Below are 16,057 nucleotides of genomic sequence, written 5' to 3'. Positions count from 1 at the left end.
GGGGATGTACCTGGCGCGGGGGGCGCTGAAGTCCGGCGGCCCGGGCCGGCGCAGCAGCTGCCGCAGGGAGAGCTGCACCAGGGCCCGCAGCGCCAGCAGGTAGAGCAGCAGCAGCAGCGCCCCCCGCGCCTCCGGCAGCGGCCGCCAGCGCGAGCCCCGCTTCTTCCCGCCGGGGTCCTCCCCGCGCCCCGGCGGCAGCTGCAGGCCCCGGGGCTCCCGCTCGCCGCCCGCGGCCCGGAGCCGCCTCACGGCCGCCGCGCCCCGCTCCATGACCAGCGCGAGCCGCCGGGCAGCCCGCGAGCCGGCTACGGGGCCGGGTCAAACCGGCTCGGCCCGTTTGCGCGGGGGAGGGGGAGGGGAGCTGCCGGCGCCTGAGGAGTCACGTGGGGATGCGCCCTGGCCCTGCAGGAATGCCCGGGGGGGGGGGGGGGTGAGATCCCAGCACCTGCGAGACACTTAAGTGCTGGGTGGTGGGAGGGGCCATGGCAGGGGCTGGGGGGGGGGTGAGATGAGAGGCTCTGGGGGGGGGGAGGGGCCATGGCAGGGGCTGGGGGGGGTGAGATAAGGGGCTCTGGGTGGGGGGAGGGGCCATGGCAGGGGCTGGGGGGGGGGTGAGATGAGAGGCTCTGGGTGGGGGGAGGGGTCATGGCAGGGGCTGGGGGGGTGAGATAAGGGGCTCTGGGTGGGGGGAGGGGCCATGGCAGGGGCTGGGGGGGGGTGAGATAAGGGGCTCTGGGTGGGGGGAGGGGCCATGGCAGGGGGGGGGGGTGAGATGAGAGGCTCTGAGCTGGGGCAGTCCCTGTTGGGGACCCTGCCCCATGCCGAGTGGGCGGCTGAGGGTAGGGGATGGGACGGGACGGGAGCTAAGAATGGGCAGGGTCAGTCTCACCCACACACCCCTCTGCTGCTCCCCCCAGGGTGTCTCAGCTGCACGGCTCCAGATTCTCCTACCGGCACCATGTGTCCCTCCTGCCAGGGTCCCAGTTGCCAGGCTCAACTGGTGGGGTGGGGAGGAGGACAAGATTAAGACCCCGCCAGGGCCGGACCGAGGCATGGGTGAGACAGGCAGCTCCCCAGGGCGTCAATAGATGGAGGGCACCTGATAGCAGCTGTAAGGGGCGTGCGGCGTCCCTTATTGCTGCCATCAGGCGCTGTGCACCTGGCTTCCGCAGCGCCGGCCCCTGTGGCGCCAGCCAGCAGCGTCCTTCCCCCCATGACCATGGGGCCCTGCAGGGCCTGGCACGCATGCAGGCCGAGCCAGTCAGCGCATGCACTGTGCGCCCCGGGGACAAGCTGCAGGCTGCACGCCAGCAGCTGTGGCCAGCCCGCACATGTGCTGTGCGCCTGGGGGCAGAGCCCCGAGCCCGGGTGCCAAAAGGGCTCAGGCCAGCCCTGGAGCCCACCCCCAGCCACCCACTTTCTTACTGGTGCACTACCTTACTTCCACCTCTGCATACCTGGCCTATGATGCCAACAATGCCAAGCCATTGTGCCTACCATGCCAGAGTCTAAATTACAAAATAAGAACCTGGTTCCTCATCTGTTGTTACCAGAGGAGTAAACCAATAGGAAGCCCATTTTTCCCCAAGAGCAGATTCACTTGACTCCAGTAATGACTCAAGGGACTGTTCTGGTAAGTAATGGCTGTAGGGGATAGGTCCTACATTCTTAACATTGTAGATGGTATGAAAAATCTATTTAAAAGAAAAGAGGAATCTCCCCTCATCCATCAATGCTGCTGGCTGTCTTCATGGAAAATTCTATGGCCTCGCATCAGGTACCATTCATTTTGTAAATGGGCAAGGGACTCAAATAGTTGAAAATTTCAATCTGCAGCTGCTTACTGGAATGGAGACAGCAGAGAGAATACAGAGAACACAAGATGCTTAGACATGCATACAATCTCCTATCCCAAGTTTATTAAATTCAATGGACTCTCTGAGGATTAGAATTTTAATATTGCTTCAGCCTTTTCTTTAAAAAGTGTCATGGGGGGTTGCTTGGGCTTTATTATTAGTGGGGATATTAGAAAACCAAAAATATTTTTCAGGTAAGATGTAAATCTAAGACCTATCAGTGTTAACAGTATGCCTTGTAGACTAAAGTTCTGTTTTATTATTCTAACAGACAAGGTCAGTAAGATAATATACTGGGATCAACTTCCATTGATCCAATGGAAAATATTACATCATCTACCAAGACCAAGGGTAGGCAAAAGGACTTCTGTGGGCCACATCCGCCTGCCAAGGGAGTTGATCCGGCCTGCAGAGGCCCTGCCATTCCTCCCGCTCCTAGGCCAGTCATGGCCTGGGAACAGAGGAGAGTGCACGAAGTCTCCTCCTGCCCTCAAAGGGCTCAGCACTTAAAGGTGCTGCTCAACAGGCAGTTGACTCTAAGCACAGAGCTCCCTTGCAGGGCAGGGGCAGGGAGCAAGAAACTTCATGTGCTCCCCCTTCCCAGGCCCTGATTGACCCAGGGGCAGCAGGGGGAGCATGCAAAGTCTCCTCCCACACCAGGGGCATGGGTACCTAGAGGGAACAGCCAGCTGTTCAGAATAGCTTGGCAGTTCGGGTGGGGGGGAGGAAGACTTTGGACACTTCCCCATCCCCAGACCAATCATTGTATGTAGGTGGGGAAGCATGGAGGGGTCCTGGCCCTGCCCCTTCTGTGATCAAAAATTATTGCTCACCTCTGACCCAGACTCTACTATTCTTGGACCAACATAACAAGGCATCACTCTGTCAATTCAAATTTCACAAATAATTCTCTATTACTGAAGACAGTTTTCTGAGACTTCTCCAACTGACAATACTCGTGAGTGCTCAAAAAAGTTGACAACACTTAGGATAGCTCTTTGTAACCTACAGCAAGTTGGATGCATATTGCACTGTGTATATGTTCCAATATGACCTGAATGTCAGTCAAAAAAACATGGAACAGAGCCCTTATGCTATGTTACTCAGGGAAACTTCCTTTCTTTACAGAATCTGACCTAATTTTGGACCAAATGATTTAGCAGTTTTTCAGTTTGACTTTGTTTATGTAAATGTGTGCTTAGTTTAGCATATAATTCTTTCACTGCCACTCCATTTTCTCACGGGGTAATTGGGCAGGAAAGCCTTGTTCACTGGAGCATATGAGTTGATTGTAAGCATTATTGTAACTGGAGAAAAAATAAGAATTCAGCATCTGGATCCTTAGGAACCTGAGGCCTGCTTCTGCTCCGTTTGAAATTAACTATAAAATTCCCAGGTCCACGTCAAAATCCTTCAAAAGTATTAGGCATCTCTCTCCCACTGAGGCTTTGTCTACACTGGCAATTGAGCAACAAAGCTTTTGTCCTTCACCGGTGCTTACTCCTCTCAATCCCTCAAAGACAACATTTGCTTTGTCTGCAAAAGTGTGAACAGTGTTTACATTGTCTGGCTATGTCTACATTACGAGTTTTCTCGGCAAAAAATATGCTAATAATGGACCCATTTGCATGAAATGTGATCTCATTTGCATACTTTCTGCCAATCCGTTTTTGCCTAGGGGTCTTTATGCAAAAACAAGCAGTGTGGATGTTTTCTTTTTGAGCAAAAACCCCTTTTCCCACCAGATCGGTAAACCTCCTTTTTTGGGACATAAGGGTCTGATGGGAAAAGGGGTTTTTGCGCAAAAAGAAAACGTCCACACTACTTTTTTTTCCTGCAAAAACGGCTTGCATGCATTATGCAAATGAGGTACAATGATATGCTAATCCACCCCTCATTTGCATACTCACTGCCAGCAAAACCAGCAGTGTAAACGAAGCCTCTGACTTTTAGGTGACACTGCTGTATCAACACAACCTGGTACTAAAAGCTGTGTAGTGTAGTCATACTCTGAGTTAGCCACCCAAATACAGCAGACTTCTGATAATCCGGCATCTTTGGGACCCAGGGGGTGCCGGATTATCGGATATGCCAGAGTATCAGGAGGTACTCCGGCAGGGGGGCTGTGACGGGTCTGGGAGTGGGGGGTTGGGCGGGGAATGGTGCAGCGTGAGGCGAACCAGGTGCTGGTGAGGGGCAGCGCTGTGGGACCAACCCAGCAGCACCCCAGCTGCTCTGCCCAGGTCCGCAGCTGGTCAGTTTCAGCAGTGGCAGCAGCGGACTTGAGGAAGTGGTGGGGAGCAGCTCCAGTTGTCCGGCTGGCCGGAGCACTTCCAGGTTCCAGTTGGTGCCGGACTATCAGGAGTGCCGGACCACTGGATACCGGACAATTGGAGTTTTACTGTACCTGTGAAAATAAGAGCCCCAGTAACTTACATGGAGCAGGATTGGGCCTCTGGTAAAAATATAAGTGTTAACAGATCATATGGACAGAAAGGACCATTAAAATTATCTAGTCTGACCCTCTAGCTTAACACTGGGCACAAGACTTCTCAGAATTAATTCCTACGTCAAGTCCAACAGCTGTGGTTGAACTACAACTGCAACTATATCTTTTAGTAAAACATGCAGTCTTGATTTAAATATTTCCAGTAAATATGAATCTATCACAACCCTTGGTAACTAGTTCTAATGGTTAATTATCATCCTGGTTAGAGTCACTGTTTTCCAGGATAATATTCCTGTAAGTATGGTTTGCATTCTTTGTTTCTAGATGTATAACTTACATGTATAACAAACTATTCAGTGGGGTCAGGGATAAACGAAGTCAAATCACAGAGATAATACTAAGGCCCATGTAGTCACAAATTTGCCTTCATCTCCCTTTCCAAAGAAAATATGATGGTAAGGTAAGAGACCTCCCCATGCAACATCCTAAGGTGATCCAAGAATTGGGCATCCTCACCATTCGTTAGTGATTAAAAGAGATTCCTCCCAATCACTTATCTCAGCACCTAAGAGGTAGAGAAGCATCCACAGATGCTATGGTGATGGGCCAGATGTCTAGATAGATACCAAGTAGGCATGTGGTTATGCTCTGCCTCTGTCAGCTGTGATTGTTTCATTTAATTTTGTTGAAATGTAATCTGAGTACAGAAAAAGTTTAGAAGATGCTCAAGCTATTTTTAAAAAAAAGAAAATAAGTTACATGTTGGAAAGATGGGGAATTCTGGGATGGGTTGGAGGAGTGGGGAGAATAGGAACACGGGACTGCAGTGAGGGGCAGGGAATTATGAGGATGGATGGCAGGGGGCAATGAAGGGCTCAGCTGAAAAAACAGGCACTGGGAATTAAGGGGAGTTGGAGGAAAGGGAATGTATACTGTGAAGGGTGACGTGGAGGTGGGTGGCAGGGGGAGATATTAGGGACATAAATGCTTATCAGCCCCACATTGTCCCTTTCCATGTATGTGCCAGGATTTGGCAAGGCACTTTCCCTCTGAGAATGTCTCTGAATCCCTGTCTCCAAGTGGAAGCAAGATGACTCCATGTCTCTGAGGGTGTATGAGCCTCTCTCCATGCCCCACATGTGGGGCAATCTGAGGAAGCCCTGGCCACCCTGGTTAGGAAGCCAAGAACATGCATAAAAAAACAGACTCCTGAGACTGAGGAGCTCAGAATGTACATACTTGAAGCATATCACATAGCAGTTGCTGATTACTAATTTCACATAATATTATAGCATAGCACTAGCAATAGAAATAGCTAAAATGACAAGTCTTTTCAAGGTTGAGTTGTCTTAGTCTGCTAACATTTGCATGCTTACTCGGATTGTCTTGAAATTTGCTGTACCTCAGGAGAGTGTGGTTAGGGTAACTGAACTAAATTTGGGGACATATTAGCAAAATTCTCAAGTTACAGCCCACAGGGGAAATAAGTGTTTCTTAAAACTCAAAAAGATATTAACAGCTCTTTTTCTTGTGTGCACACCCAGCTTCTAAAAGTTAATCCTCAATGGGATAGAGAGGGGTGAGCAGGAAATGGTGACAGTCAGGGGTTGGGCTATGTGTTGTGGGAGAGAAAGAGAGAGAGACTTAAATCACTCTTCTTTCACAAGCCTAAAATTACTGTGAACCAACTCTGCCATTAGGCTGCTAGGGAACCCAAGTCATGTCACTGCCCTATGCCTCAGTTTCCCTTCTGTACAACAGGGATAATAAAGTTTCCTTCTTGGTAAAGTTCTCTGCAAACTAGGTATCATCATTACTTGGCCATTTTATTATCTTAATTGAAAATTTACATAACTACAACTGCTTAAAATAACCATTATCTCTTACCAACATCATTCCTCTCACTGTTGAAAAACTAGAAAATTCACTTATGAAAAGATTGCTTGAGGTTACTTTGTGCCCTTCCAGAATGTGGAGTTCAGCAAAGCTTCTAAAAATCAGGAAATGAAGAATGGAGATATTTCAGACTCAGACGTCTGAAAAAGACAGTTATCTTGAAGAACACCAATTACAGAACAGGTATGTTGCGCATGTCCGTTCAACATAGGCATGTGTGCTTGCCTCATGCACCAGTGCCTGAAGTTTTTCCATATGCAGTACCTGTAGAGGCCAGGGTCCCAGCACCCTCTGGAGTGTTGTACGCACACAGCGCTGTGTAGGGCACCCCCTGGCTCATCCCTAATCGATTCCTTCTTGCTGGAACTCCGACAGAGGGAAGGAGGGTGGGAAGTTGAATGGACATGAGCAACACATCTCAAAGAACACCAGTTACAGAACAGGTAACTGTCTATTCTTTGAGTGATTGCTCTTGTCCATTCAACATGGGTGACTAAGCTGTATCTGAGGAGGTTGGGTAGGGGTTATGTAAGTGCAGATTGCAAAACAGCCCTGCCAAACATGTTATCCCCCCGGCCTGCTGAGTGATGGCATAATGAGACATGAAGATATGTACCGATGACCATGTCACTGCCCTGCAGATATCCTGGATTGGGGCATGCGCCAGGTAAGCTCGTGAGGACGCTTGAGCCCTAGTGGAGCGGGTCCTAATCAACTCTGGTGGCCAGGCCTGCGCTAACTCATAGCACATGCAGAAGCAGGAAGTAATCCATTTAGACAGTTGTTAGGAAGAGATAGGGGAACACCTCCCATGCTCCGCTTAGACCACAAACAGCTGCATAGAGCTATGAAAGGCCCATGTCCTCTCCAGGTAAAAAGCCAGTGCCTGATGCACATCAAGCGTGTGGAGGCGCCTTTCCTCATTGTTCACGTGAGGCTTGGGGTTGAAGACTGGCAGAAAAACGTCTTGGTCAGAGACCACCTTAGGGAGAAAAGTCGGTGCAGCTTTAACTGGACCTTGTCCTTGAAGAACCGGGTATACGGAGATTCCACCATCAGCGCTCAGAACTCTGGCACCCATCTAGCCAAGGTGATGGCAAACAGGAAGGCCATCTTGAAGGAAAGTAGTGATGGGGCACATAGCTAATGGCTTGAATGGGGGACCCGGGAGCTTTGCCAGGACCAGGTTCAGGGCCCACTGCAGGAGAGTCCCTGACCTGGGGGGTACAGTTGCTCCAGGATCCTTAGGATCTGAGAGGTGACCTCATGGGAGAAAACTGAATGACCTTGCAGCAGTGGGTGAAAGGCAGAGATAGCCACCAAGTGGACTTTGATGGTGGCCAAGGCCAGCCCCTGCTGCTTCAGGGACAGCAGGTAGTTCAGGATCTTCTAAAGGGAGGCTTTGGCTGGAACCACCCACCGTTGCTATGTCCACATGGAGAAGCCGGTCTACTTAGCTGTGTAAGTGGATCTTGTCAAGGGTTTGAGACTCACAAGGAGGACCCACTGTACATCTCCCACACATGCCATGGATGAACCACACAGGTGGAGTGAGCTGAGGCTCAGGAGGAGCAGGCAACCTTGGTCTTGGGAAAGCAAGTCCAGCTTCAACAGCAGCCTCCTGGGCACGTGGGACACCAGGTTCATCAGCACCCAGAACCAGTGCTGGCGAGGCCAGGACGGTGCAACAAGGATGACTGTCGCCCTGTCCCTCTTGACCTTTTGTTGGACCCTGCCAATGAGGAGAATCTAGTACAGGAGGCCTTCTGATCACCTGAACAGGAACACATCTGGCAGAGAGCCCCGCTTAAGACTGAACCCGGAACACAACCATCTGGCACTTTGTATTGCCTCTCACTGCAAAGAGATCAACTAGGACATAGCCCAATCTCGGAAGAGGAAGCAGTCACCTTAGGACGGAGTGCCCAATCGTGGTGAGAGGAGAACTCTCTGCTGAGACAATCTGCAATTGCATTTTGGACCCCTGGGAGGTGATGGGCTTCCAGCGTGACGTGCAGGACGCAAAACTCCCAGAGCCTCATTGCCTCTGTGCAGAGCTCTGGAGACTGGGCCCCCCTTTGTCTGTTTATGTAATACATGATGGCTGTGTTGTCCGTGAGTATGCTCAACAGCCTGCCCTTTAGGGCTACGTCTAGACTGGCATGATTTTCTGGAAATGCTTTTAACGGAAAAGTTTTCCATTAAAAGCATTTTCGGAACAGAGCATCTAGATTGGCACGGACGCTTTTCCACAAAAAAGCCCCAATCGCCATTTTTGCGATCGGGGCTTTTTTGCGCAAAACAAAGCTGAGCTGTCTACACTGGCCCTTTTGCGCAAAAGTTTTGCGCAAAAGGACTTTTGCCCGAACGGGAGCAGCATAGTATTTCCGCAAAAAGCACTGATTTTTTGCAGTAGGAAGTCAGTGCTTTTGCGGAAATTCAAGCGGCCAGTGTAGACAGCTGGCAAGTTTTTCCGGAAAAGCGGCTGATTTTCCGGAAAAACTGGCCAGTCTAGACACAGCCTAGATGTGGTTGGAAGACCTTGCAAGCATTCCTAATCACCTGTAGCTCTTTCACATTTATGTGGAATGCCCTTTCTTGAGGGGACCACATGCCCTGTGTGTGAAAGGTCCCCGTGTGGGCTCCCCAACCGCAGTTCTACGTGTCAGCTCCCAGCTCCCTGGAGTGTGGTGGAGGGTGGTATGGCATGCCCAACATAACCTTGCTGAGTCTGTCCACCAGGCCAGGACCAACAGGACCCCGGGTGGCACAGTCACTATCCATTCCAGGGAATGTCTTGCCAGGGCGTAAATTGAGGCTAGCCACAGCTGGAGGGGCCTCATTCTGAGCCTGGTTAAGGGCACCACGTATGTGTACAGTGCCATATGTCCCAGGATCTAGAAACACACTCATGCTGTAGTCATGGGGGCAAGCGTGAGCTGACGAATGAGAGCAGAGTGTGCCTTGAATCTTTCCTGGAAAAGCAATGCTCTGTCCATAGGAGTCCAGGACTGCTCCTATGAACTCTGTCCTCTGGGTTGGCAGCAGGAGGGATTTCTTTTCATTTACCAAGAGGTCGAGCCAACAGCACATGTCCAGGAGGCGGTGGACATCCTGCTCAACCTTCCTTTTGGACGGCCCTTTGACTAGCCAGTAGTCCAAGTACGGGTACACCTGAATGCCCTGACGCCTCAGGTATGTTGCCTCTGCCTACATGTACTTGGTAAAGACCCTTGGTTTGTGGACCATAGATAAACCAAAGGGGAGGACCACACATTGGAAGTGTTTCTTTGCAACTATAAATCTCAGGACTCACTTGTGGCCCTCAAAGATGGCGATGTGGAAGTACGCATCTATGACATTGAGGGCAGCATACCAGTCCCCAGGATCCAGTTCGGGGATAACAATGGCCAGGGAGACCATGCAGAATTTGAAGCAGGCCAGATACTCGTTGAGGCCTTGCAGGTCCAGTTTAGGTCTTATGCACCCCCTTCAGCTTGGGACTCAGGAAGTAGCAAAAGTAGAAACCCTTTTTCTCAAATTCCAGTGGTACTCTAACAGGCATGGGTCTGCGACATGCAGCACAAGCTTTGAAGGGGTGGGGGAGGAAGGGAAGCAGGGCAAGTCCATCCCCCAGGCAGTCTTTCATAGAAGTTAATAATTAACAGTTCACAAGTACTTTGCAGTTGGTTAAGGGGACTTGAATGCAAAGGGAGTGCTTGCGATAGTGGAGGCTGGAGCACACTTGCTGTCATTGGGAGAAAAGAAGGAACTGAGGAGGGAGGAGCAGTGGAGCGCCCTATATAGCGCGGTATACATACACCACTCCAGGGGGCGCTGGGACCCCGGCTCCTATGGGTACTGCTTAGGGAAAGACTTCCAGCACCCGTGGAAGGCACACACATCTATATTGAATAGGCATGAGCAATCACTCAAAAGAAGAAACTAGGGATAAAGCACATACCCATTCCCTCTAAGCAATGTCTCAAAAGACCCATAACTCTGCCTTTGCATTATACAGAACTTAGCTATTTACATTTGCTCTACACATGCAAACATAACCTACTCCACAGACAGAATATCACACGTACCACCTACAATAATCTCTTCATCCATTTTTACAGCCTCTTCTCCATTATATGTACACCATGTAATTTAACATTATATTCTGTCACTTATTACGCCCACAGACCATACTCATTTCACCATGACCTACTGACAATCCCCACAGCAAGCAAATACCTATGCCCCTGCTATTCAAGCTATTCAAATCAGCACTGAATGAGGCACTCTGGATTGCTCAAGGTATCCATGCACCTATTTATTTTGATCACATACATCCCAAAAGGGGGACATCCCCCACATCACTTCATATCACCATCACAGCTCTGCCAATCTGCTCCAAATAAACTCTCCCCTGTTCAATATGGCTACACTTAACACATCAAGTGCATCTGGATCACATGCAGATAGATTAAGGTATCTGGGCATATACCTAAATTTGATATTACCTGAATTTCAAAAGCTTTTACTCAACTGCTGATCTCAACTTTCTGCAAGGGCATCAGAGATCAGCTGTATTGTAACAATGTTTGTTTTTTGGTCAGTGAATAACATCTCACACTAAAAAGAATTTTAACAAGTATTTTAATTCAGTCATTGTGACACTCACATCCTTAAAACTGGATAAATGTGATATTCTTGTTATGAATTTGCCATTCCTCATACCCTCCCTAATGTTTTTTACCATCGCTTGCTGCAACTTGCCCTAAGGTCTCGGGGGGAAGGGTTTGCTTCTAATTAGTTGCTCTGTAAAGCTATCAGAACATTTCTGGGCACTGTAAAAGTAATGACGATTTACATTGTCATTCTCCAACAAATTGGAGCGTGGGCATGGACAGATAGCAAAGGGAGTTGCAAAAGACATGAAGTGTATTTTATTAGTTTTCCTTTCCCTCACATTAGTCTCACAGCTCCTCATCACCATACAAAAGGCATGTTGTTAGGCAGCAGTGACATAGTTAAAGCACTAAGAACCTTGTGCAAACAGGTAGAAGTTAACTCACTCAGAAGCTGGGCAGATTGAGGCTGGATCTGATCAGAGGTGATTTCTTTTGCAGCCAGGTGGAGGGCGTTCCCTTCATCTTTCACTTATAATCTGAAACAGGTCATAGTCCAAGAAAAGCCTCTTAGTAGAGTACAAATCTCGTACAGTCCAAAGGAATTTGAAATGGAATATACATAAGTTTAAGCAGTCTAGGGATTTTTCTTTTATCCACAAAATTTTCTCATGGAAAAATGAGAGGGGGACATGTTTATTCTGGGGTTAGGAACTGGTGAGAAGAGGGCAAAAAAGAATACAGATGGTAGTGCGGCACGAAGTTGACTGTCCAAAAAGCAAGTATGTTTAGTATATGTCCATACATACATTTTTATAACTGTTAACTGAATAAACCACAAACAGCAGAAGCTCAAACACTAATACAGAGTATAGCATGTCTCTTAGAGGAAAAATAGCTGATGTAAGTTCCGGATAAGATTTTTCATCTTGATCCTTGGAATGAGGTGTGTAGGTAATGTATATTAGTGTAACTCAGGTCAGGTCACTCTCAAACCCTTTAGTGTTGCATTATGATAGCATGACGTTTATTTGGCTTTGCATTATCTGTGTTTCTTAATTGTTTTAACATTCAGCTAGTAAATTTTAAAAGATCCACAGTTCTGGGTGCTGAATCATTCCAAACTCAACACTGCCAAAGAAAACAACTGAATACTTTCATCTGCAGCATTTAAAGTATACACAGAAAACAAATTTACCTACCATGGATATGCAGCCCCCTCTGCCATGAATTGCCTGCTATCACAACTGGAGTGGGATGCATCACAAAGTATCACATCAGAACTCATGGTTGTGCTAATGTCCAACCTAAACTTCCTTGCTGCAATTTAAACCCACTGTTTCTTGTCCTATCATCAGGAATTAAGGAGAATAATTTTTCTCCCTCCTTGTAATAACCTTTTAGAAACTTAAAAGCTGTAATGCCCTGTCAGTCTTCTCTTTTCCAAATGTTTCCAAAGTTTTTTCAATCTTCCTTTGTAGGCCATGTTTTCTAGACCTTCAATCATTTTTTTTTTTTTGCTCTCCTCTGGACCTTCTCCAGTTTCTCCACATCCTTCCGGAAACGTGGTGCCCAGAACTAGACACAGTCCTCCAACTGAGGCCTAATCAGTGCCAAGTAGAGCACAAGAATTATTTATGTCTTGCTTGGACCATGCCTGTTTGCTTTTTTTTTGCAACAGAGTCACACTGTTGACTCATATTTAACTTGTACAGGCAGTCCCCGGGTTACGTACAAGATAGGGACTGTAGGTTTGTTCTTAAGTTGAATCTGTATGTAAGTCGGAACTGGCATCCAGATTCAGCCGCTGAATATGGACACCAGTTCTGACTTACATATAGATTCAACTTAAGAACCCCAGGCGTCCCCAAGTCAGCTGCTGCTGAAACTGATCAGCAGCTGATTCCAGGAAGCCCAGGGCAGAGCAACTCTGCCTCGGGCTTCCTGTAGTCAGCCGCTGGTCAGTTTCAGCAGCGGCTAACTTGGGGGCCCCTGGGGTAGAGCAGCTCGGGTGCTGCTGGGTTGGTCCAGTAGCGCGGCCGCTCCTCAGCGCTACTGGACCAACCAAGCAGCACCCCAGCTGCTCTGCCCCAGGCGTCCTGATTCAGCCACTGCTGAAACTGATCAGCAGCGGCTGAATCAGGACTCCTGGGGCTGAGCAGCTGGGGTGCTGCCGGGTTGGTCCAGTAGCACCAAGGAGCGGTGCTGCGGGACCAACCAGCAGCGCCCCACCTGCTCTACCACAGGCCCCGGGCTTTGCTCCACATCTCCCTGGTCTGCTGGGGGGGGGGCACTAGTTGCGTTCCCCCCCCCCCAGCAGACCAGGGAGACGCAGAGCAAAGCGGCGGAGGACCCGGGCCGGACCGCGGCGCTTCCAGCTGATCTGGAAGCGGCCGCGGGTCCGGCCCCGGTCCGGCGCCGCTTTGCTCAGCGTCTCCCTGGTCTGCTGGCTCCCGCAGCAGACCAGGGAGACGGGGAGCAGCTTTTCTCGCCCCGGAAGAGGCGGGCGGCGGGACGCTACTGCTCGAGTCCTCCGGGGCGAGGAAATCCCCATTCGTAACTGTGGATCCGACGTAAGTCGGATCCGCGTAACTCGGGGACTACCTGTAGTCCACTATGACCCCTAGATCCCTTTCTGGATTACTCCCTTCTAGGCCATCATTTCGTTTTTTTGTATGTGTGAAACTGATTATTCCTTAAGTGGGGTGCTTTGCATTTGTCCTTATTAAACTTCATCCCATTTACCTCAGACTACTACTCCATTTAGTCTAGATAATTTTGAATTATAATCCTATTCTCCAAAGCCCTGGCAACCCTACCCACCTCGTGATATCTCCAGACTTTATAAGCACACTCTCTATGCCAGTATCTAAATCATTGATGAAAATATTGAACAGAACCAGACCCAAAAACTGATCCCTGCAGAACCCCATTCATTATGCCCTTCTAGGTATGAACCATTGATAACTGGGTGCATCTACACAGCACCATAAACTCGAAATAAGATGCACAATTTGTGCTATGCAAATTGTGTAGCTTATTTCGAGTCTACAGGCAGTCCCTGGGTTACGTACAAGATAGGGACTGTAGGTTTGTTCTTAAGTTGAATCTGTATGTAAGTCGGAACTGGCGTCAGCCGCTGCTGAAACTGATCAGTTTCAACCATGGCTGAATCTGGACGCCAGTTCTGACTTACATACAGATTCAACTTAAGAAACCCAGGCGTCCCCAAGTCAGCTGCTGCTGAAACTGATCAGCGGCTGATTCCAGGAAGCCTGGGGCAGAGCAATTCTGCCTCGGGCTTCCTGTAGTCAGCCGCTGGTGAGTTTCAGCAGCAGCTGACTTGGGGACGCCTGGGGCAGAGCAGCTGGGGTGCTGCTGGGTTGCTCCAGTAGCGCGGCTCCTCGGCACTACTGGAGCAACCCAGCAGCACCCCAGCTGCTCTGCCTCAGGCATCCTGATTCAGCCGCTGCTGAAACTGACCAGCAGCGGCTGAATCAGGACGCTTGGGGCAGAGCAGCTGGGGTGCTCCGGGTTGGTCCGGAGTGGCGTTGCGGGACCAACCCGGAAGCCCCCAGCTACTCTACCCCAGGGGTAGGCAAGAAAAGCCTGGTCTGCTGGGGGGGGGCACTAGCTGCTCCCCCCAGCAGACCAGGGAGACGGGGGTGGCGGGACCGCCCAAGTCCTCCACGGCTTTGCTCCATCTCCCTGGTCTGCTGACCTGGGAGACGCAGAGCAAAGCCTTGGAGCACGCCCGCAGCGGGACAGCCCAGGCGCGCCATGGCTGTCCCACTGCGGGCGTGCTCTGAGGCTTTGCTCCCCATCTCCCTGGTCTGCAGGGAGACGGGGAGCAAAGCTGCAGAGCACGCCCGCAGGGGGACAGCTCAAGCGCGCCCAGGCTGTCCCGCTGCAGGCGTGCTCCAAGGCTTTGCTCCCTGTCTCCCTGCAGACCAGGGAGAAGGGGAGCAGCTTTTCTCACCCCGGAGGACTGGGGCGGCAGACCGCAGTGCATCTTGGTGTCCCGCCGCTCCCGTCGTCCGGGGCAAGAAAAGCCCCATTCATAACTGCGGATCCGACATAAGTCGGATCCGCATAACTCGGGGACTGCCTGTATTTCAAAATAGGCTATTTCGAACCATCCCTTACTCCTTGTACAACAAGGTTTACAGGGATGGTGAAATAGCATATCCGCTATATTTCGAAATAGCGGACGTGTTCAAAAGATGCAGGGTAGCTATTTCGGGATACCTCTAGTTATCCAACCAGTTATGCACCCACCTTACAGTAGCGACATCTACGTTGTATTTTCTATCTTGTTAATTAGAAGGTTATGCGAGACTGTATCAAATGCCTTACTAAAGTCTATATTTACCACATCTACACTTTCCTCTTATCCACAAGTCTTGTTATCCTGTCAAAGAAAGCTATCAGGTTCGTTTGACATGATTTGTTCTTGACAAATCCATGACGACCATTTCTTGTCACCTTATTATCTTCTAGATGTTTGCAAATTGATTCATTCATTACTTGCTCCATTATTTTTCCTGGTACAGAAGTTAAGCTGACTGATTTGTAATTCCCTGGGTTGTCCTTATTTCCCTTTTTATAGATGGGCACTATATTTGCCCTTTTTCTAATCTTTCGGAATCTTTCCTGTATTTAATGACTTTTCCAAGACAATAGATAATGGCTCAGATATCTCTTCAGTCAGCTCCTTGAATATTCTAGGACATATTCCATCAGGCCCTGGTGACTTGAAGACCTCTAACTTGTGTAAGTAATTTTTAATTTGTTTTTTCCCCTATTTTAGCATCCGAACCTACCCATTTTCACTGGCATTCACTATGGCTGTGTCCAGACTCAGGGGTTTTTTCGGGAAAAGTAGCCTTTTTCCGAAAAAACTTCCCCTGCGTCCAGACTCAAGCCGCGTTCTTTCAAAATTAAATCGAAAGAACGCGGCTTTTCTTTCGATGGCGGTAAACCTCATTTCACGAGGAAGAACGCCTTCTTTTGAAAGTTCCTCTTTCGAAAGAAGGCGTTCTTCAATGTAAATAGGGCTTCTTCAAAAGAGAGCATCCAGACTCACTGGATGCTTTCTTTCGAAAAAGCAAGCCGCTTTTTCGAAAGTTCAACGTGCAGTCTAGACGCTCTCTTTCGAAAGAGGCTCTTTCAAAAGTATCTTTCGAAAGAGCCTCTTTCGAAAGAGGCTTGCAGTCTAGACATAGCCTATGTTAGGC

General features: G+C 49.3%; 1 protein-coding gene across 1 annotated transcript in view; it reads right to left on the bottom strand.

Annotated features, from left to right (window-relative positions):
• ERMP1 (endoplasmic reticulum metallopeptidase 1) overlaps positions 1–368 on the bottom strand; it is a 41,604-nt gene extending 41,236 nt beyond the window's left edge. Inside the window, exon 1 of the mRNA XM_075931613.1 lies at positions 11–368. Coding sequence (XP_075787728.1) covers positions 11–270 — 260 coding nt within the window. The 5' untranslated portion in view covers positions 271–368. The remainder of the gene's footprint in view (positions 1–10) is intronic.
• Between the last annotated feature and the right edge of the window lie 15,689 nt (positions 369–16,057).

This window comes from Pelodiscus sinensis, chromosome 6 (assembly GCF_049634645.1).
Source record: "Pelodiscus sinensis isolate JC-2024 chromosome 6, ASM4963464v1, whole genome shotgun sequence".
Lineage (NCBI taxonomy): Eukaryota > Metazoa > Chordata > Testudines > Trionychidae > Pelodiscus > Pelodiscus sinensis.
The sequence above is the reverse complement of the archived record's forward strand: the minus strand, read 5'-3'. Positions and strand labels throughout refer to the sequence as shown.